Source organism: Anolis sagrei, chromosome 2, assembly GCF_037176765.1.
Source record: "Anolis sagrei isolate rAnoSag1 chromosome 2, rAnoSag1.mat, whole genome shotgun sequence".
In the NCBI taxonomy this organism is placed as follows: Eukaryota; Metazoa; Chordata; class Lepidosauria; order Squamata; family Dactyloidae; genus Anolis; species Anolis sagrei.
Window position 1 is genome coordinate 114138819 of NC_090022.1, and position 23832 is coordinate 114162650.

The 23832-nt window shown below is 43.0% G+C and overlaps 1 protein-coding gene across 1 annotated transcript in view; it reads right to left on the bottom strand.

Moving 5' to 3' along the window:
- Positions 1 to 15947, bottom strand: part of FASN (fatty acid synthase) — a 74164-nt gene extending 58217 nt beyond the window's left edge. The window contains exons 1-2 of the mRNA XM_060764834.2: positions 15617 to 15947; positions 442 to 582 (exon numbers count right to left, since the gene is read on the bottom strand). Coding sequence (XP_060620817.2) covers positions 442 to 568 — 127 coding nt within the window. The 5' untranslated portion in view covers positions 569 to 582; positions 15617 to 15947. The remainder of the gene's footprint in view (positions 1 to 441; positions 583 to 15616) is intronic.
- Between the last annotated feature and the right edge of the window lie 7885 nt (positions 15948 to 23832).

Here is a 23832-nt window from a genome sequence, read left to right on the forward strand (position 1 = left end):
ACACTCTCTAAAAATTGTGAAAGCACGTGTTGTCTCAAAAGCTTGGCTATCTCTGCCTTTAAGAAAACAGCAAATAACTGTTTTCCTCTACAACATGGATAAAAGAAAAAATTGAGAAAACTTTGACTGAAAATAAAAAGGTTTTCCAAGTGTAGTGTACAATCTTTATTGCCAGAGCTATCTAAATGTAGTTATACAAGCATAAAATTGTATTATTGGGAAAGGATTCAAATTGAGAAAAAGTTTTAAATATTTTTTATTCATCAGAATGACTGAATGGGAATTTGACCTATATATTCAAAAACACCAATCAATACAAATGGAAGAGGATAGCAACTAGAAAACAATAGACTGGTTTTGCAAGAAATTGCTGTTTCTGGGTTGATGTTCAATTTAATAGCTCGAATAGGTCTCTAGTAGTTTCGGAAATGTCAGGCCTACCTGGTTTCCATCTCCGGTCATCTTCTGTAACCATGTCCACTCCATTGATTAAGTTTTCCCAAAACTCCTGCAGATTTTCTGATTCTGGCAGCTTCCCTGCTATGCCCGCAACCACCACTTCCTCCATCTCTCAATTCGTCCCTGAATAGAAAGTAGTGAAATCTCAGAACAAGGCAACAACAGCACATAATGCAAGCAGTTACAGTGCTTTGCATGTTAATAAGAAATGTGGCCTTATTAAGGGTAGGAGGGTAATTAATTTCTTATACACTTGCACATATTAATTGAAAGATACACCTTTAGAGCAGAACCCCATTTGTACTGCTTTTATGGACTTGGCTATATGCAAAGAAATATGATTGGGGGTCCCCAATTCTAGAATTTATTGATTTATTTATTATATTTATATCCAGACTTTCTCGACCCCAAATGGTCTCACAGCAGCTTACAGGTAGGCAACAATTAAATGCCTTAACAACAATATACAATTAAAATAAACATTTAAATTAATATTAAGATCAAAACTGAAACTCATTAAAACCTTTTAAAACATTACAATCACTATAAAACCACACTATCCGCAATCATAGTACTGAAATAGGTGACTCATATAAGTGAAAGAAGTAAGTCACCCAAAAGTTAGTAGTGCAATGCTTTAATTTAATCCAAAGGAAGAAGCCACTCTTGGCTCAAGCAGTTTATCAATAATAATAGATTTCATATTGGTTAATATGGGAAATACAACATGGTGGATGCAGTTAAATTCTTCAGATTGAAGCGAACTGGCATTGTAATAACGCATACTGGTCCCAATCTTTATATGTACACATTGAAAGCAATAGGAAACAGACCAGATATGGATTTACAGCATAGGATTTTGTTAAAAATACAAGTACACATTCATGAAAATGAGCAAAGGCACTGTTCCCAATATCAGTCAAATGTTTGAGCCAGTGAGGCAAAACTAAACCACCAGCCCCTTTGTGTTTTCAGCGCACATGCCATATTACTTGAGCTGGATATCAAATGGTGGGCCAATATGTTTAGGCAGTGAAGAAGCTATACCTTACCAAAAGATGTATAAAACTCACAAATCAGTTTGGATTTAACCCATTAGGCTTGATGTTTATTTAGTTTTTGTTCAATGTAGTTTGACACAGTTGGAAGAGATCCCAAGAGCCATCCATTCCAACCCTATTCTATCTTGCAGTGACACATAATCAAAGCACTCTTGACAGATGGCCACCCAGGATCTATTTAAACTCCCCAACCCCCAAAAAGGAGACCCCACCACACGATAAGGCAGAGCATGCTACCATTGAACAGCTCCTGTCATTAGGTACTCTTTCCTAATGTTTACATTGAATTGCTTTTCCTGTAGCTTAAAATCCATTACTCTATGTCCTAGTATCCACAGAAGAAGAAATCAAACTTGCTCCATCTTCAGATTATCCATTTATGACATATCTGAACATGCAGCGGAGCAAGTAATTAAGATTTTAAAGGGATGCAGGAAAAGGAGGAAGTCAAAGAGTAATTCAAACACATAGTATGCTTAAGGATAAAGTTTGAAAAGTCAAAGCACAAAATGAGCTCGGGCTCACTAGAGAGATTAAATACAATAAAAGGGGATTTTCTGGTTATGTCTGTAGCAAAAGAAAGGACAAAGAAATGATAGGACCAAAGCAGACAGGTGATGACAAAATGCTAGCAGAGGTCAGAGAAAAGGCAGAACTACTCAACAGCTTCTTTAACTCAGTCTTCTCCCAAAGGTTAACAGTGCTCAACTTGGGAAGGATGGAGCACAGGATATAGCAGAGGCAATGCAGCACAGAAATTAGCATAAATTGTCTTTCTTTGGTATGCAAGTTGCTTCTGGTGTGAGAGAACTGGCCGTCTGTAAGGATGTTGCTCAGAGGACGCCCGGATGTTTGACGTTTTGCCATCCTTGTGGGAAGCTTCTCTCATGTTCTCGCAAGGGGAGCTGGAGCTGACAGAGGGAGCTCATCCACACTCTCCCCGGATTTGAACAGCTGACCTGTTGGTCAGCAGTCCTGTCAGCACAAGGGTTTAACCCATAGCTCCCCTGGGGGCAAAGAGGCAAGACAGGAATATCTGTCGGATCTAAATGAATTCAAGCCTCCAGGGCCAGATGAATTGCATTCAAGGGTATTGAAAGAACTGACAGAAATAATTTCAGAAACAATGGAAATCATCTTTGAGAATTATTGGAGAACAGGACACATTCCAGCAGACTGGAAGAAGGCAAAATCTTGACACCACCTTCAAAAAGAGGTAAAAGAGGACCCAAACCATTACCGTCCAGTCAGACTGATATCAATACCTGGAAAGATTCTGGATGGATCATTAAGGAGACTGGCTGTAATCACTTAGAAGATAATGCTGTGGCCACTAGAAGGCACCATGGGTTTTTCAAAAACAAGGCAGGCCAGAATAATATTATCTCTTATCTTCTTTTTTGTAGAGTTACAAGCTTGGTAGATGAAGGATATGCTGTGGATGTAACATATGTCAATTTCAATAAGGGCTTTGATCGTGTCACCCATGACATTCTCACAAAGAAGCTTAAAAATGTGGACTGCACAATGCTGCTATTGGGTGGAATGGGAATTGGTTGATTGGTAGAACCCAATAGTTCCTCTTCATCCTGGATAGAAGCAATCAGTTGGGTGCAAAGTGGTTCAGTCCTGGACTCAATGCTATTAGGCATCTTCATCTTGGATGGCAAAATAAAAGGTATGTTTATCAAATTTGCAGATGACAAAAAAATTGGGAGGGATAACTCCAGGGGGCAAGATCAGAATCCAAAATGAATTCAACAGATTAGAAAGTTGGGCCAAAACTAACAAAAGTGATTTTCAATAAAGAAAATGTACAGTACTACACTAGGGCAGAAAAATGACTTATGCTGATCCCGTGCATTTTAATAGGTTTTTCATAGGCAAGGAATACTCACAGGTGGATTCCTGGTGCCTTTCTCTGGAATATAGCCTAAATCACCTTTTGTTTCTTGGCAGTCTCCCATCAAATACTAACCAGGCATGACCCTATTTTCTTTCGAAGATCAGGTGTAATCTGGTGCCTCCAGGGCATTGGTCAAGGTGAAATGAGATAGAAAAGAGATCCAGGGTTCAGCAACTGATTGCACCATTTTCTTTAATGTGTCTTGGGAGCAGAGCTTTGTGGTGGTGGAAGGAGACAAGTGCATTGAAGATCATCTCAGCAAAAATCAGAGTTGGTCAATTTGTAGCCCTCCAGGTATATTTAGGTTTCAACTTCCACCATACTTCTTCACACTAGGTTATGCTGGCTAATGATGACAGAAGCTGCAATCCAACAACACCTGGAAGTCTGTACTTTTGTCAGATCAGAGCTTAGAAAGTATTCACAGAATGAGAGATCCAGACAATGTTAAAGCGAATGCCATGCCCAAATTGAGATTTTTTCCCCCTTTTTTCTATTGTTGTATTAGATCTATTATCAGTAGATTTTTACCTTAAAAAATTCAAATTTGTTTGTATATTTGATATTGGAGTACCCAATATGCCTCTTTATTATTTAGTTAGTTAGTTAGTTAGTTAAACCCCACTTTATCTCGCCCTAAGGGGACTCAAAGCGGCTTTCTTAAAAACAATTCCTGTATTTCTAACTGTAGGTAGCATATCCTTCAAAAATAAAATAAAGATAAAATAAATTAGCATAAATTGTTGAAAGAAAGATAGTACTCTATTAAGCAATGAACTGATGTGAATAAGGAATGCTATATTATGTTTTCTTCTTAATGGGTTCTTGCCAAATATTGTTACTAATTTTCTTTTTTTTAACCCATTGCTGAGGCTTTATTTTTCAGCAAATACTTACTGATTTGTTTATCAATATATTACAACTCTGCTTGGTTAGATCCCTTTTACTATAGTATCTTTAATAGAAACATATACACAGACTAATTGATATGAGACCAGAAATGAACACAGATATCCCATACTTGGAAAATGTATAAGCTTTGTGGTGGATGAAGAGGGTGGGTCAGTGGATAGTTTTGGAGAGAGGGAGTTTCATAGACTGTTTGATTCTCTCAGAAAAAGCAACTATAGTCAGAAAGAGGAAAGGTATGTCCTTTGATATGAACTTCATAGAAGATAGGAATACTTAATAGCAAATAGAAGTTTTTGGAAAGGAATCACTGATGGCTACACATATTATATATAACTAGCTGTGCCCTGCCACGCGTTGCTGTGGCCTATAGTAAAACTTATCAAAGTTGAGGTAGATATCTGGACTATTATGAAAGAGAGGTACCTACCTATTCCTTCCCCCTTTTCCTCCCCCTTTCTCTCCTTTCTTCCTTCTCTACCTCTTTCTTTCTTTCCTTCTTTCACTACTTGGTTTCATCCTTCTCTCTTTCCTTCATTCCCTCCCCCTTTCTTCCTTTGCCTTTCTTCCCTCCCTGTTTGCTTCCTTCTTTCTCTTTTTATTTCCTTTTATTTCACCACCATCATAACAATAACAATAATGCAATGCATTGCCTCCGGGACCTGACACCTCTCCCATTCCCCCTAAAAGGGTCTCATAGGAATAATAGCATCATAATAATCATAGAAATAACAACCTTTACCCGCCACGTGTTGCTGTGGCCAACCTTCCCTCTTTCTCTCCTTCTTTCCCTCCTTCCTTCCTTCCCTCCTATCTTTCCTTTTGCTCTTCCTTCTCTATCTCTTTCCTTCCTTCCCCCTTTTTCTTTCTCTTCTGGTCTCTTTTCTTCCTTCTCTCTTTCCTTCCCTCCCTCTTTCTCTACATCTTCCCCCTTCCTTCACTCCCTCTTTCCTTCCTTCATTCCCTTTTTTTCTTTCCTTCTCTCCTTCCTTCCTTCCCCCTTTTTCTTCCCCTCCGTCTCTCATTTCTTCCTTCTCTCTTTCCTTCCTTCCTTCCCTCCCTCTTTCTCTACATCTTCCCCCTTCCTTCACTCCCTCTTTCCTTCCTTCATTCCGTTTTTCTTTCCTTCTCCTTCCTTCCTTCCCCCTTTTTCTTTCCCTCCCTCTGTCTCTCATTTCTTCCTTCTCTACCTCTTTCCTTCCTTCCCCCTTTTTCTTTCTCTTCTGCTGTCTCTCTTTTCTTTCCTTCCATCTTTCCTTTTCTTTCCTTTTCTTCTTCCTTCTTTCTCTAACTTTCCTTCCTTCCCCCTTTTCTTTATCTCCCTTTCTCTTTCTTCCTTCTTTCCTTCCTTCCTGTCTTTCCTGGATTTTGACAGAGCGGAAAGGGGCAGGGTGGGGTTTGGAGGTGGCGTGAAGTAAAAGGAGGTAAGATTGGGGCAGGCGAGTGATGGAGCGTGAGGTTGTGTGTGTGTGTGCGGCAGTGGGGGGAGTGATGGAGCGTGGGGTTGTGTGTGTGTGTGCAGCAGCGGGGGGGAGTGGGGTTGCGCGTGTGTGTGTGGCGGCGGGGGGAGTGATGGAGCGTGGGGTTGTGTGTGTGCGTGCGGCAGGGGGTGTGTGTGTGCGGGAAGCGGCGCAGCAGGGCTTGGAGTGGGCATGGCTTCCGCAGAGGAACTGTGTGCGTGCGCCAGGGAACTTGCGGCTGGGCACCAATGCACATGCTCAGTTGTTTTGCCGTTTTGTGAGTGTGTTGTTGTGTTGTTTTTCATTTTGAGTAGATATGTTTGTACCTTATGGGTTGTGTTATGGGCATGGCAATTTTGGTTAAGTTTCGTTGGGGGGGTTGTGAGTTTTGTTGATTTGCTGTTTTGTGAGTGTGTTGTTGTGTTGTTTTTCATTTTGAATAGATATGTTTGTACCTTGTGGGTTGTGTTATGGGCATGGCAATTTTGGTACAGTTTCGTTGGGTTTTTTTGAGTTTTGTTGTTTTGCCGTTTTGTGAGTGTGTTGTTGTGTTGTTTTTCATTTTGAGTAGATATGTTTGTACCTTGTGGGTTGTGTTATGGGCATGGGAATTTTGGTTAAGTTTCGTTGGGTTTTTTTGAGTTTTGTTGTTTTGCCGTTTTGTGAATGTGTTGTTGTATTGTTTTTCATTTTGAGTAGATATGTTTGTACCTTGTGGGTTGTGTTATGGGCATGGCAATTTTGGTTAAGTTTCGTTGGGGTTTTTTGAGTTTTGTTGTTTTGCCGTTTTGTGAGTGTGTTGTTGTGTTGTTTTTCATTTTGAGTAGATATGTTTGTACCTTGTGGGTTGTGTTATGGGCATGGCAATTTTGGTACAGTTTCGTTGGGGGGTTGTGGAGTTTTGCTGTCCGGTTGAACCAACCTAACAGATTTATATATATAGATACCTTGAGTTAAGAATTTAATTTGTTTAATGACCGTGTTATTAAGTCAAAACATTCTTATCTCAAAGCAATTTTCCCATTGAAATGCTATTAATTTGTTCCAGCCCCCCCCCCCAAAAAACCACCCCATTTTTGTAATATGTTTTTAAACAAGAAAAGGAACTTTATAAATAACAAGTAATGCATAAAATGTTCAGAGATAGGCAGTGTTTGGTTCTATCCAGTCACTGTGGCAAGGAAGCACGTTTGAGACAACAAAATGTGTTGACCAGTGAACAAGACAAAACAGCATCATTTTCTTCATCATGCTGTAAATCCCTCCGCACTCTGCTCTCTCTCTCTCCCTCTCTCTCTTTTTGGAGCAAAACACAAGTGAACTAACCCAAACTTCCTCAGTGGGAAGGATAAATGGAAACCATATACAGCAATTAATAAATTATTTTTTCCTATATATGCCCCCAGTGGCCCAGGTTGCTGACCAAAAATTTGGCGGTTTGAATCCGAGGAGCGGGGTGAGCTCCTGCTGTCAGCCCCAGCTTCTGCCAGCCTAGTAGTTCAAAAACATGCAAATGTGAGTAGATCAATAAAAACCACTCCAGTGGGAAGGTAACAGCGCTCCATGCAGCTATGCCGGCCACATGACCTTGGAGGCATCTACAGACAACACCAGCTCTTTGGCTTAGAAATGGAGATGAGTATCACTTCCAAAGTCAGACACAACTAGACTTAATGTCAAGGGAAAACCTTTACATTTTATATATGCCTAACAATGGGAGCCAATGTGATATAGTAGTTTGGTCACTGAATTATGACTCTGGAAACAAGGATTCGGTTTCCTTATGATGGGATTTCCTTAAGGTTGCCATCAGTTGGAGATGATTTGAAAGCACACAATATCAGCAGTGCTTAATAATTGGAGAATACTGTCAGCAAGGTAGAGATGAACTAAATCTATTTAAATTCAGCGGTGCCGCACCCTGTACAAACCAATGAATTTGCTTAGATGGCATTTCTACCTGTTCTATGCTCTATGGATAGTGTATATTAGAATAACGCTGAGAAATATTACTCTACTCAGCAGGAATTTGAGTCACTTGACTTTTTGAATTGAGGCACTGAAAGCCAGAGATTACAAGGACAAAAGGAAAATGTTTCTATCTGCCTCAGCAATACAATGGAATGGGGGTTGAGGGTATAGCTGGATGCAGACTAATGAATCTGAACAGTCTGAAAACAGACAATAACTTTTTTCAGAGCATTGGAGGGGCTGGGAAATGGGCATTGTAAACTAATCAGCTCTGGGAATTACTTTTCACGAGTATTTGTAGTGCCTCATGATCAGACTCACTGAATGCTGAGTTTCATGGGTTTTATTTGTAGCTTCATGTTACTTTCAGTGTAGACCAGATAAACCAATGCTCCTATCTCACCACTTTCCACATACATTGAAACTTTTGTCACCCACCAGCTTCAGTCACAGCAATCATAATTCCTCTTTGAAAAAGATTTATGGGGCCAAATTGTCCTTAATCAAAGACAGGATAAGTTGCTTTTGAAAATGGCATTTTCCTAGTTTTTTTCTGGCATCCTGTTCTGTCATTCATCCAATCCTACAGAGTTGCTCAACATTACATTTTTAACACAGCACTACACTTATTCACACCGTGCTACAGAAGAAGAAGCGTACCTACACCAGTGTGATTACATCCTAATTATAGCAGAATGGTGCAACAATCAGATTAAGAAGATTCAGGCTAGAGCATAAGCCAGGTATGAAACTGAATCCAAAGCAGGGACAGCCCAACAATTAGGTGAAATGAGGTGCTATCTTCAGGTAGCAATAGCACTCTGGCACTGCCTCCTGGGTCCCTTTCCTCTCTAGACCTACTTAGCCTACTTTCAATGGCCAGTGAGCAATTTACAGCTCTTTACTACAGATCATGTTGCTTTACTTCTGCAACCTGTTGCTGGTTCCTCAAATAACATGGGCACTCTGGTAGCACTGGCAAGCTTAGCACTTATACTGGGAACCCCTTTAATTAAATCCCTGCCATCTTCCTCAGTTCTTTGTCCATCTAGCCAGTCAAAGCAGGGTGGGGAATGGGTTGTCCATCTGGCCAGCCAAGCAGTCAAACAGAAGAGCCACAAGTACACTAACATGATTTCCAATAGCTTCATCCATCACTGTTGCTCCTTAGAGTACTCTGCTATAGATTAGTGGCATGGGGCATAGTTTGCAGATCCAAAATATGGTGAGTCATATCTGGTTTGAAGTAGGCCACAGACAGGACAGTGAAGTAAGAGAGAAAGCAGAGGAGGAACAGTCCATTCATAGCATTCCCTCATCTCCTCATTGTATGTTCCTATGCTTAAGTAAACACAGGAAATGAACACAACAGTTCAATGATGGGGCGAGAAAGTAGACATTAATTATGTAGCTTCTCAGGGCAGGTTTACACAAGATGCACCTGAGCTATTTGCACCATCCCAAGGTATGCATTTGAATGGATAACATAACTTATGAATGGGGCGATCATAGATAAGGCCAGTAGCACTTCCTGTGATTGTGGTAGCACTATGCCCCAAAACGTATCCTGAAAAGGCTTTACCAATGGTGTCCATCACAGTTTGGTTTATGTTGTTTATTCGTTTAGTCACTTCAGACTTTTTGTGACCTCATGGACCAGCCCACGCCAGAGCTCCCTGTTGGCCGTGGCCACTCCCAGCTCCTTCAAAGTCAAGGCAGTCATTTCAATGATACCATCCATCCATCTTGCCCTTGACTGGCCCCTCTTTCCATTTTCCTTCCATTTTCCCCAGCATCATTATTTTCTCCAAGCATTCCTGTCTTCTCATTGTGTGGCCAAATTACTTCATCTTTGCCTTTAATATTCTTCCTTCCAGTGGGCAGTCAGGCATTATTTCCTGAAGTATGGACTGGCTGGATCTTCTCGCAGTCCAAGGCACTCTCAGAATTTTCCTCCAGCATCACAATTCAAAAGCGCCTGCTTCCTTTGATCAGCTTTCCTTATGGTCCAGCTCTCACATCCATAGGTTTTGATTTATGCATTATGTAAAACACACTGAGTGTGCCCTAGATTAGGGTAGGGAACAATGACCTCCTAGGTGCTGTTAGATTATAATGCCCAATGCCAGCATTGCCATTGGTGAGGAATATCAGGTGTCTAACACCATCTAGAAGGTCACCTGATTCCCACTCAGGTAAAGACAGCAAAATGGACCTCAGCTTTTCTGCCGAGATTACTTCTATGAGTGCCATCTTAAAGTACTATTTCTTATCACTATCTTTACCAATAAGACCAGAATGCTCTGTTATTTAAAAAGTTAAAGTAATAAACTTAGCCTGCCCCTTCCCACTTTGGACACTTTTGTCAGATTAGCTTTTACATAGAGATTAGCCTTACATAAAGTTCTCATTAAAATTATTTCTCCATATTCTCATTGGAAATAATCCCAGGGAGGCTTAATCACTGCAGATTATAGGCAATTATGGCCCAATACATTTACACAATATTTTTGCAAGCCCGTGGCACTGTGATAACACATTTGTTATAGCATCTGTAATACCCAGCCATTCTCAATACTATTACTCATTGCTAATTTTTATTTCATCACATTGCTTTGATTATATACATCCTACATTAACTACCTTGAGATTTATGTTATTCACACTTCAAATATTAGTCTGTTATTGGTCTTCCTATGATTAAAACAAATTCTTGCGGTAACTGTGCATCTAGCACATTAAAACCTGTTGCCTATCATTTTAATTAAGAGCTTTATCCCCTCCATTGTTTATATTCTTGACTGACAGTGAAATCCGTGTTGATTTCAACACTAGCTGTTTTTGCATATCATGATATATATCATGATAAACATTAGTCTGATCTTTCCCCAAGGGTTGCCCAAGACATTTTGTTGTAGGACCGTAAAGACAAAGATCTCCCCACACACAGACATACCCTCCCCGTGCTCAAAATCTAACAGGACGTATTCCACCAACGGTGATGGAACAGTATCCATCCTCCCCCTGAGAGGCCTGGGTAGCAAGAGGATGCAGAGCAGACGGCATGAAACACACAGTATCCAAAGCTCCCTGACTGGTATGACCAGGTTCCTTCTGAATTACATTACTGCATTAGTATGGTGTTAGCCTCCTGCCCCCACAACAGCTTGCTGTCTAAGCTGAAGGACAAGACGGTACAGATGCTGACTGGATTGGTGGCTGAATTTCACTTCAGCACTGATAATAGGGCAGCAGGTTAGGGGACTCAAGACAGGACACATACACACAACCCTGTTCTTCATCAGAAAGGAATAGATGAAAAGGCTCAGGAGAAATAAGAGATGAACCAGTTTATCAGCATTTCTCAACTTGGGGGTCAGGACTCCTGGGGGGGGGGGTCACGAGGTGGGTGTCATAGGGGCTGCCAAAGACCATCAGAAAACACAGTATTTTCTGTTGGCCATGGGGGTTCTGTGTTAGACGTTTGGCCCAGTTCGATCACTGACGGGGGTCAGAATGCTATTTGATTGCAGGTGAACTACAAATCCCAGCAACTACAACTCCAAAATGACAAGGTCCATTTCCCCCAAACTCCACCAGTGTTCAGATTTGGGCATATTGTGAATTCGTACCAAGTTTGGTCCAGATCCATCATTGTTTGAGTCCACAGTGCTCCCTGGATGTAGGTGAACTACAACTCCGAAAGTCATGGTCAATGCCCACCAAACTCTTCCAGTATTTTCTGTTGGTTGTGTGAGTTCTGTGTGCCAAGTTTGGTTCAATTCCATCGTTGGTGGAGTTCAGAATGTTCTTTGATTGTTAACTATAAATCCCAGCAACGACAACTCCCAAATGACAAAATCAACACCCCCCCCCCCCAACCTCACCAGTATTCAAATTTGGGCATATCAGATATTTATGCCAAATTTGGTCCAGTGAATGAAAATACATCCTGAATGTCAGATATTTACATTACAATTAATGACAGTAGCAAAATTACAGTTATGAAGTAGCAATGAAAATAATTTTATGGTTGGGGGGTCACAACATGAGGAACTGTGTTAAGAGGTCGTGGCATTAGGAAGGTTGAGAATCACTGCCATAGAATGAATGCACTTTGACTCCTCTTGAAACTGTCATGGCTCAATGCCATGGGATCCTAGGATTTGTAGTTTGGTGAGGCACCAGTACTCTTTGGCTGAGAAGGCTAAAGGCCTTGTGAAACTACAAATACCATGATTCTGTATCATTGAATCATGGCAGTTCAAATGGGGTTAAACTGAATTCATTCTACAATGTAGATAGACCCCTTGTTCCTTCAATCTCTCACAAACGCTCCCCAGCCTCTGCTGCTTGAAGCAACTGCCTCACTCTCCTTAATTTTAGGGCTGGTCCTGTGCTCTTCTCTCTCTCTCTCTTCCATCAACCTTTCCCTTTTCAGTACACCTGTGAGGAGCAATTGGGATGTTTTAATTTTTGGCTTTCATTAACCACAACTGTCACTGCATTCCACACTCAACCTGTGGTTGAGTATTATGACAATTTGTGGGAAAGGCCAATTTCATAAATTATGCATTGAAGTGGGCTCATCTTAAACAAGCCATAGCTGAGATTAACCAGTTTGTCAGAACAAGACAACATAACAAGCTGCAATTAATAAGCAATCGAGAGTGTGGTTCATGATGACAATAAAATGCATCTCTTTGCAATTCTTTCTGCAGTTTTATTCTATCCCTTTCTAAGATGGACATGTAGCACAATCTGTTTTAATGAAGGCATAGGAAGGCATCTCCTTGGGGAGATAGGTCGAGTTATAAATAAAGTATCATCATCATCATCATCATCATCATCATCATTATACTTTTTTCAACAGGAACTTTTTTCAACAGGAACTGTTTTCAATAATGAATTGTTTTAAAGATACACTGTATATCTTTGCTTTTGTTTTAATATATTATGCACAGGAGAAAAGGGAAGCGTTTGCTCCTTCTAATTTATTATTCAGTTAGATTAACATTAAAGAAAGGGCAAAATGGCCCATTTATGTTTTAGCATTAAATCAATGGATCCTAATATTAAATGAATTCAGTAACTGAGAGTATTTCAATTTCATCCTGTCCTCTTTCTATCAATATATTATGAAATTGCATATACTATTTTGTTCCGTGATACTAGCACCCACTTCCTGGTCTAAACGAGTTGCAAGTTGTCAACATGCTCTGATTTACAGTGTGACTCTACCTGAAGCAACTCAGAGATCAAACACAGAAAGTGCCTGGACTTATTTGCAACTCTGAGTGCTTAGGATTCCTGCCTAATGCTATAATGAAAAACACCTTCCTTTTAGTAAGCGCTACTGTAATGAGTGTGATTGCTTTTGAATTTATATGCACAGGATGAGTTGTTAGTCTGTACACAAACTATAATAAGACCCACTGTGTACACCAGGCATGGGCAAACTTGGGCCCTTGAAGTGTTTTGGACTTCAACTCCCATAATTCCTAACAGTCTTGGGTTCTTTACTTTTCCCTCTCAGCTGCTAATTGGGAAAGGGAAAAAGAAGAGGCCTGAGGCTATTAGGAATTATGGGAGTTGAAGTCCAAAACACCTGGAGGGTGGGAAGTTTGCTCATGCCTGGTGTACGTCCTACTGTGTCACACACAAGGCCATGTTGCACAAAAGAGTTAATCTTAATCAAATGGAAATGACATTGGAACAATTACGCAAATGAAATGAGTGTCACAATAATTTTGACCCTAATGTTGCAAGCAGATCCATTGGGATTAGTGTACCAGTCTCACCATGAAAGACTGACTATTTTAGTTTTAAGTCCAACTCTGACCAAATTGTTTGTAGATTATAAGACTAAAGTTCCTCGCCTCAGCAGGAGAAAGAAACTTTTGACAGCAATATGATTTTTTTCTCCCTTTTCTGGGGTCATTAGGGAAAGGTGATCATGGCGTTCAGGTTTCTTCTAAAAACCAGGAGCTTTCTAAAGTAAATTTTTTGCCCCCAGGTCAAGACCAACTTGAGAAACTGCAAGTTCCTTTTGGTGTGAGAGAATTGGCAGTCTGCAAGGACATTGCCCAGGGAATGCCCAGATGTTTTACCATCCTGTGGGAGGCTTCTGTCATGTCCTTGCATGGGAAGCTGGAGCTGACAGATGGGAGCTCACGTCGCTCGCTGGATTTGATACTGACAGAAGGGTTAAAGTAAGAGACAAAAAATAGATTCTCAGACCCCTTCCACACAGAATAAAACCCCACATTTTCTGCGTTGGCAGTGCCCTACTATCCTACTCAGACAACGAGGGATTGCCTAAGTAAGTAAGCAAGAAATATGGCAGTGTGGACTCAGCTAACCCAGTTCAAAGCAGATATTGTGGGATTTTCTGCCCTGATACCCTGGGTTATATGGCTGTGTGGAAGGGCCCTCGATGTCCTGGCTCCATTCATTCTTGGAATGATGCTCCAGGATAAGCAGGAGAGGGGAAGTTCAAAACTTCCAGACAACTATCAAGTAGCAGCCATATCTGGGTTGGCAAAGGGGGGTGTGGTCCCACTCCCCTTCCACCATCTTCCACAGAGGATGTCTGTCTCTGAAGCCTCCACGCGGCCCCAATTCCTCACTTTGTAATACAATTCCAAAGCATTCTGGTCAGATAACTATCTTTGACGCCACATGGATAAAAACTAATTAGCTGTAATGTAAAACAGCTCAAATCATTGCATTTGAAAGGAGCTCTGGAGGCTGGCAGGAACTGGGAGGTAAATGTCTGGTGTCAGCTGGGGAACATGGAGACGAACAATAGATCAAATATGGGTGGATGGAGGGATGGATATAGGGATGGACGGGCAAGGAGAACCGCCTTCCAAACATGAAAGTGGAATTATTTCTCAGCAAGTGAAAAAAGGGCGAATGTTCCCAGTAGAAATGATATCTGATGCCACAACAGACATGGCAGAGAATATACTATTCCACCGTATTGTCGAAGGCTTTCATGGCTGGAATCACTGGGTTGCTGTAGTTTTTTCGGGCTATATGGCCATGTCCTAGAGGCATTCCCTCCTGACGTTTCGCCTGCATCTATGGCAAGCATCCTCAGAGGCAGAGAGTATACTATTCCACCTTTCACAGTCCTTGGTCCTTTGCGTAGCGATGTAGTCAAGAAGTGAAGAGGCGAAACACCGACGAGGGAAACGGCCTCCTTTTCTCCTCTCCAGATCCACCGAGCGAATGGCCTGCCCTGCTGTGCCACCCTCGCCCGCCCGCCTGCCTGCCTGCCTTCCCCGCCTGGCATCAAAATGGCTGGATGCAGAACCACAGGCGAGGCTTAGCCTCCATCTCCTCTCTCGCCCAGCACTCCTCCCTCCCTCCTTCCCGCGGCCGCCCGGCAAACACACACCTCCCTCCCGCCCTCTTTCCCTTCCATCCCGCACATCCTCCCCCGACATCGAAGGAGGCCGAGAAGAGCCCCCCCCTCCCCCCCAAAAGACAGACAAGGAAATCCATCAAGCCGCGCTTTAGGTTCCTCTTTGAGGGGTCAAGAGGGAAGGGCTCAGGGCGGCCTTCAGCTGAGCCTCTTCCCCTCCCCCCCCCCAAAGAAGGGAGAGCCCGTGCGCCGTCCTTCCCGGTGGGCCAACTTCGCTTCCTGGAGGATGCGTAACCGTATTTGCATCGGGAAGATGGAAGTAGCCGGCACCGGTTCCCCGCCCTTCCCTTGGCGGCGATGCGGGGCAAGAGGAGGCCAAGTTGCGGCCCTGAGAGCCCTTCAGTCTGTCTTTCCTTTTTTTCTTCCTTCTCTCCTTCCTTTCCCCCCCTGCCTCCGCATCCCCTTTGGGCCCGGTTACCTGCTCAGGTGGCTGAGGTCTGCGATGGCGCTGCTGCTGCTCTTCTGCTTCTTCTTCTTCTCCTCTTCCCGGCGCAAGGCCAATCCCTCCGCCCGTGGGCCGCCGCGTCCTGCGTGCTCCTTGCGTGCCTGGTGCGCACTCAACCTGGCGCCTCCGCCAGTGCCTCCTCCTCCTCCTCCTCCTCTTCCTCCTGCGTCTGCCGCTGCTGCGTGGATGCGGTCCTCTCCTGACTGACTGACTGACTGCCTGCCTGACTGGCCTCCCTCCGGCTCCGGCGCCTATTTAACCAGCCGCCACCTCCGGAGGCCACGCCACATGGGCTGACAGCTTTGCTCCTCGCCGCAGTCCAATGAGAGCCGCGGACGGGACTCCGGCGCAGACCCCCCCCTTCCCTTCCCCTCCCGCTCTCTCTCTCTCGTGGGGGCCCCGGGGCCTCCCCCTCGCGGAAGGGGCGGGGCGGGTTGCCACGCGGGGAACCATGCCCCCGCCGCCTGGGAGGGCAGCGGGCCAGGACGGGCCGGGCGGCAGGACTCACTCGCCCGGGGCATGGCACGCAGAAAGAGAGAGACGGGGAGGGGGCTCATTTGCTCGAGGGGTGGCACAGGAAGGGCCGCAATGGCTGGGGGGGGGGGGTCTGCTTGGACCTGGCTTCCCCCCGGGGGTAACCGCTCGAGGGAGCTGAGGAGGCGCCTTCGAAGGGGACGTGTTTGGTTTGGCACAAGCTTGCTTCTTGAGGGAGGCTTGCATGGATGTGCTTGACTTGGGACTTGGGCCGCGCGCGTGGCCCCCGTTGAGTCCCTTCCCTTCCCGCCTGCTCTTTGCGCGCGGCGAGGGAGGGAGGGAGGGGGTAGGCTTAAGCGGGCTTAGCGCTCTCTCTGGCCTCGCGCCGCTCGCCGGCCTCGTTACTCTCTCTGCCCGCCCGAGTTCCTTCCTAGGAAGCCGGCGAGCGCCGCGGATACAAAGCGAGGCGCGCTTCCCTCCTCCCCCTCCCTTTCCTGCCTGGCAGTCATTGAGCGCAAGGGCCCAATCAGCGGCGCGGAAGGCGAAGGGGTGCGCGCGCCGGGGCCAATCTGCGGGGCTGTGGGGGCGTTGCTAGGCGATAGGGTGATGTGGTGACTGCAGGAGGGGACGGCCCTAGTGTTTAGGAAACGAAGCGCCTGGTGATGCAAGAAGCGCCTCTGAATTGTGGCTTATTTCAGGTCATTCACCTCAGAAGAGCGCCGGCCTCCCGGGGTTACTACAGTTCAATCCCCGCGGCAGGCTCCGGCGCCGCTCAATGGCCTCTGGCCACGGCCTTGGCTCTCCCTCCTCCCAAGTAGCCAGGACCCGGAAACCTCTCCGGCAGGGCCAAGGGCCCCCAGCGTCTCCCCGGCACTCTCCGGAGGCTTGGTGGGCCTCCTTCTGAGGTTGGCAGCCTAAGCTCTTCCCAGTTAGAACTGAGAACTTGTAGGATCTTGTTCCCTTCGCCAAGGCTGGCACTCGAACCTTCTCCCCGGCTCCTCAGTGCTGGCTTCCTTTCTCTTGTGCAAGAACACTTCTGAGCCCTGCACTTATTCATTGCCTCCCACTTCCTTGCCCAAATGCAACACTCCCTGTTGGAGGACAAAGAGGCCACCTGTTCCTCCCAAAGCCTCCCCACATTGCTTCTGTCTGGGAGGAAATGGGCTCCAATCCACACCAGTGCAAAGTGACCTGGACCTGGCTGCTTGCGGTTATAGAGATCACTGCCCATCACTGCCCCTTCGGCTTGGAAGGGGAAACTGAACTTCAGCCACCCTTTTATTTCCTCCCCCTGACATTACGAATAACCAACCTTAAAAACTGTGGCATAGACACTGAGAACTGGGAAGCCCTGGCCCTTGAGCGCTCTAACTGGAGGTCAGCTGTGACCAGCAGTGCTGCAGAATTTGAAGAAGCACAAATGGAGGGCAAAAGGCAGAAATGTGTCAAGAGGAAGGCATGTCAAGCCAACCCTGACCAGCACCGCCTTCCACCTGGAAACTGATGTCCTCACTGCAGGAGAACATGCGGATCAAGAATAGGGCTCCACAGCCACCTACAGACCCACCGCCAAGACACTACACTTTGAGGACCATAATCCTCTGACTACTACGAGGGATCGCCTAAGTAAGTAATTACAAATAGCAGTATCTGTTTTTTTACAGGATTAAATCACCCATATTTTAATGTATCCAATCTATCAAACATCAAGTTATGCAGTGTTCATTGTGCTTGCCCCACCAGAGTGAAGCCACCATCCTTGGTATCTTGAGGCATGCTTGCTGTCAGGTTAGGAAAAGTGTTCTTACTATACATTAAGTGAACTACTGACCGCATAGAGACGCTGATAAAAAAACGCAACCTACAAACCTTCAACAGACCCACTAAAAAAAATCTAACAAATGCTACATTCAGCAAAGGACAATAGGGATCATGTCACTTCCGCAGGAGTCTACCGTATACCGTGCAGCTGTCGACAAGTCTACATAGGGACCACCAAAAGCAGCATTGCCCAACCATGAATCAAGGAACATGAAAGGCACTGCAGACTAAGTCAACCAGAGAAGTCAGCCATAGCAGAGCACCTGACACAGCATATTATTTGAGATCACAGAAATGCTGGAGCACTCTCACAACTACTATGTTAGGCTACACAGAGAGGCCATAGAAATCCACAAGCATGTGGACAATTTCAACAGAAAGGAGGAAACCATGAAAATGAACAAAATCTGGCTACCAGTATTAAAAAAACTCTAAAATCAGAATAGTAAAGAAAGAACAACACTCAGAAAACAGGGGAATTCCAGACAAGAATCAATCAGAGCCAGCTAAGACCTCCTAACAAAGGATTCCCCCAGGCAGAAAGCAGCCAGGCTTTGAAGCTGCAAGGCCATTAAATGCTAATCAAGGTGGCCAATTGCAACATTCACACTTGCCTCAAGCAGACAAGAGTTCTTTCTCCCACCCTGGACATTCTACAGATATATAAACCTCACTTGCCTAGTTGCCAACAAACCTCACAACCTCTGGGGATGTCTGCCATAGATATGGAGAGAATGCTTCTGGAACATGGCCATACAGCTCGGAAAACTCACAGCAACCCTGTTATATTACTGCTCTAGAGTTTCAGGAAAAGTCTGCAGCCTTCATGCCCAGGGACAGGGGCTGCCCCAAGGCAGGGCAAGGGCTCATAATTTTATGCCTTGGTCTACTTCTTCCCTGGATTCTCTACAAACATATGTACAGAAATCTGCCACCTACTGATTGGTAATAATACTTTAGGCCTCAAATACAGAGACACATTTAAAATAATTTAAACAAATTCAAGAGTGCTGTATGTAAAATAACTCCCAGTACATATGCCAAGTTTCAGTAATCTTAAACTCATGGTTCCTAGAGAGAGAGAACCTTTCAAATAATAAAATATTGCCATTTTCTAGGTATGCATATAATCAAAATAAAATATATAAACCAGAATATTTTTGACTTTCATATGTTTCAAAATCAGTTTCTCAAAGCAAATCTGCTTTCATAATATGTTTCAAAATTACTTTCTCAAACCAACCGTGCTTAATTTAAAACGTCTTTGTCCGTCTCCAGTAGTAGAACAGGTTCCTTAGCTTCCTGTTCTAGTCAGAAAACTAGATTCAAGACTATTGGGACATTCCGTAGACCCCAATTTCATAGCAATAAAAAGCTTATATTTTAAAAAAAGGTCTGGGATAGGCCCAGTCTAAGCAGATAGATTAAACATCCTGTTGTAGTATCTAAAATCTTCTGTGTTTTATGTACTCTTAGCCACAGTTGGCATCTCCACTCAGCTCAATTTACCAGCTCTATCTTCCATAAGGATTCCAACTCCCTGTGGGACAGACCTGTTCATCTAAGATTCAGTTCCCGGTATGCATATCTTATGTGATAAATTAAAAATCCCATCACTAGGGACCATCCCATTGCCCAGCTGTTTCCACTTTAAACTATGATGGTGACCTCGGACCTGTTGTTGTGGCTTCTACCTAGGCTTGTTGTTCAGAGTAGCTCAGAAGGTCACAATCACTGCATCAAGCATAACGTTTAGTGGCATGCCATCATCCCAGACTGAGATGTGATTCAAAATGTGTAATAGATTTCTCAGCTAGTCAGATCCCATTGAATAATGCTATAGCAGTTAAAGTGGAATCATGTTGCTGTAATTCTGGAATGTGAAAGAGCTCCAGGTGTGAATTTAAACACAGAATAGAGCTTATTAATAATCCAACAATATGTCTATATGGCAGTGAAAAAGGAACAGTTCTGTGCCATCAATACAGCTTGAGTATCTCCTATCCAAAATGCTTGACATCTGAGGTGTTTTAGATTTCTTTTTATTCTGGAGCATCTGTGTTTGTATGTGTGTGTATATATATACACATACAAACACAGGTGTTCCAGAATAGTGTGTGTGTGTATGTATGTATGTGTGTGTGTATATATGTGTATATATATGTGTGTGTGTATGTGTGTGTGTGTGTGTGTGTGTGTGTATATATATATATATATATATATATATATATATATAACATACACACACATAAACATGACAGTCATTTGTATTTAATAAATAATATGTTTTAATACATTTTATATTTTAATGTTTAATTGTTTAAATAAAATTATCTGTTTGTTTTTATTTTTTTATATTTATATTCACTTTGTTTTCAGATAACACTGGTTTATATTTATTGTTAGAAAGTAAATAAACCATAAATAAAACATATTCTTTATTAATACATCCCGGAGGTAATTTTCTACACCATTAAAAACTATTTTTAATAGTTTTATGCCTGAAACAAAGTTTGCATACACTAAACCACCAGAAAGCAAAGGTGTCACTCTCTCAGCCACCCATGTGGATCATGTTTGATTTTGGAGTATTTTGCATTTTGGAATTCTGACTAAGAAATGTTCTACCTACATTGAGTATCATCCAGGTCTCCTGTCCAGTTCAGGGCCTATTACAGTTTGGTGCACACAATGGCGTGTTGTAAGGGAGCTGTCAGAGACAACTTGTGAAATATTTGCTAAGTACTCAGGATAAAATGCTTACCTCTGATATGGATTTTACAGATAAGATGAACCTGGAACATGTTTTATGAAATCAGTTTCAGTTGCTGCATTCTGAGGACGTGGAGAAGGTTCTTGGCAGAATGCAGTCTGCTCATCTCTTCCTGACTTATTAACTCTGATACTGTAAAGGGCACGGTGTTTAATTAATCAGTTCCTACCAGAAAGTGCTGCTGGGAATGACTGTTTTCTTGGCATTTATGTTACAGAACTCTAAAGGACTCTGTCTTGATTACTATGTTCTTTTAAGATAACTGCCCAAGGATAGAAAACCTCTTTCAGTGGGAGGGTCAAATTCAATTTCACACAAGTATGTGGGATCAAAAATGTCTGCATATTTTAACTTAGAGCTTTTGTTTCTAGAAATTAAGCATTAGCAGAAGAATATCCGCATTTTATAATGAGAAAAATCTGTACTAAAGCTGGGAGCCAGCATGATGTAGTAGTTTGAGTGTTGGACTAGGACCCTGGGATATTGGGGTTTAAATCCTTGCTTAATCATGGAAACGCACTGGGTGACTTTGGGCAGGTAACACTCTCTCAGCCTCAGTGGAACTCAAATGCAAGTCTTTTAACAAATTGTGTCACAAAACTCCACTGAGAGAGTTGGCATTAATTCAGAAATGTGTGGAAGGCACACAACAACAATAAACTTGGGAAAAAACACCAAATGACAGAATGGGTCTTAGCCATCTGAGGGGCTGGATCAGGAATCACAGAGGACAAAATTCAGGCCCTACAGCCTAAAGTTTCCTAGGATTCACATACCTGAAACTGCAGAGTGAGAGCATCTAGGATATTCTGTACTGATGTTCTCTTTTTACATCAGATCCAAAATGAGCCAGTAGAAATATTAAGTTGGCGTTGTGGAATGGGGGCAAAATGGAATAGCTTGAAGTTTAGTCTTGTTAAACAGATACCCTGTTTGTGATCTGCCTGCTCAGGAAAGGTAATGTTTGTCCTATTCTAAATAGGATTGCTTTTCCTCCCCTTACAATCAAAGGATGAAATCTACAGTTCAGATATGCTCTTAGATCTGACCTTGTTACTACCATCTTAAATTATTTCAACATGACAAGAGTTTCCTCCACCAGCATCCCAACTGTGACCCCTTCTTGGACTAAGACAGCATGTCAACAGTAATTCATTCCAGGAAAATGGATGTGCTGAAAATATAAAGGTTTAAGCTCATCTTGATGGCACTAACACCATATTTTGCCTTCTGGAATGTGCTACTCTGTCCCTTTTTCCCAAAGGAAAAATGTTTAATCTCCAAGCAGCAAGCAATAGAAAATGTGTAATCAGAAGCGGCCCTAGGTAATTTTAACTGTAAGCAAACAGTATTTTGGTGCCCCTCCCCCAACTAATCATTGATATATATATTCTGTTTGTCATGGGAGTTCTGTGTGCCATATTTGGTTCAATTCCATCACTGGTGGAGTTCAGAATGCTCTTTGATTTTAGGTGAACTATACATCCCAGTAACTACAACTCGCATATGTCAAGGTCTATTTTCCCCCAAGAGTGCCTCAAGAGCGCCCCTGGACAAAATCAACTATACTGTGAATGTTAACTTTGCGTAATGGGTTGAGCCGCCTCTGTGTGCAATCCAGTTCCAACCATTCTAGTGGGCAAAAGTGTTCAGACCACAATTTCTCACCATAAGAAGCAGGAAAGCAGTGATGGAATGGCAAATGAGGGCATTGTCTCCTTAGTGATCTTTATGCCCACTCAGAAGAAATGTTATGTCAGTCTCTTTTATAGAGGCCAATGATCCAACCCATCGACCTAATGAAAGCTGTCTCACTGCGTTCAGACATGGAGAGACATGTCAGGCTTGCCTTTTCTGTGTGCAGAGTTCTCTGCTCCCTATTACCTCCTTTCCCACACTGAAGCTTTTTTTCCTTGCGAAAGGAAGAGTAAGGGTTGCTCTGTCCAAGTACTGACCTTTTAAAAACATTACTGACAGAGGCTTGGAGAATTCCCTCAAGGATTCATGGGCTGTCAATAGTAATGGTCCTAAGGTGCACAAGATTTTGAGGAAATGAGCACAGTTCTGTTCACTCACCATCCCTACACATCCTTATACAGCATGGCAATCAGTGCACGTAAGTATTGTTTGCTGAGAGGGACTGGACCAAAGTTAAGAAGTGCCTTCCAGTGGCTCTCCACCATCTTTCAACCAAGCATTTCCAGAAACCTGGATATCTGTTTCTGTAAATTTGAATGTATTTCTGTCTCAGCAAGGAAGAGAAGCAGCTAGCAACCGTGGACCAAAACAGAAAGACCTGAAAGCATCAGTTCTGGTATCTCTCATTGTGGCTGCCACTGTTGCTGCAGAAGCTTCTAATGATATCCAGGGCTGAATGAGAACTTCCTCTGTGAAAGTATGTGGCTATTAGGTTTGTAATTTAGCAGTGTTTTCTTGAATGGGTTGTTTTCCTTGTGCTTGAAGGATAAATCAACCTCATGAAGTAATACCAAAGGAAGTTATTATTTTGAAATAATTTGGTTAAGGGACAAAAAGAAGAAAGGAATTATTCTGTTTTCTGCACTCAACTGCGGATATGGACACTGAACAACTGAGTAGTAATCACTGCTTGATGAAAGAAGACAGCAAATGAATGTAGGTGAGAGCTGGATTGACAAATCTGATGTTAGAAAGGGATGATTTGGGGTGGAGTGATTAGTGTAGCATCCCCTACAGGATGTAAAATGGTAATGGTTTAAGAAATGTCTGTCATTTAATTTTCTTGAAATAACTTTTGTTGCAAACTATTCTAACTTTATTTTATGAATTCTGTTTGCAGTTGGATTTTGTATTTTGGTGGATTTTGTTCTATATGTCTATTTCTGTAGAGTCAAACATGTCTTTCTTTCAAGTCACACTGAAACCCCATCTTGGGAGAAAGGCAGAATATAAATTCAATCAATCAATCAATCATAGCCTTTTTTTTACTTTTCAGAGTATCTGATGGTGTGTTCCATGTGTTCTTTACTGTGCTAAAGTTGATATTGTATGATTTTAGATAAGGTAAATACTCAATTTTCCCCAACAGAATTTTGCCACCATCACAGCCTAAGTGTGATTTACATGACGACAAGGACAAGGG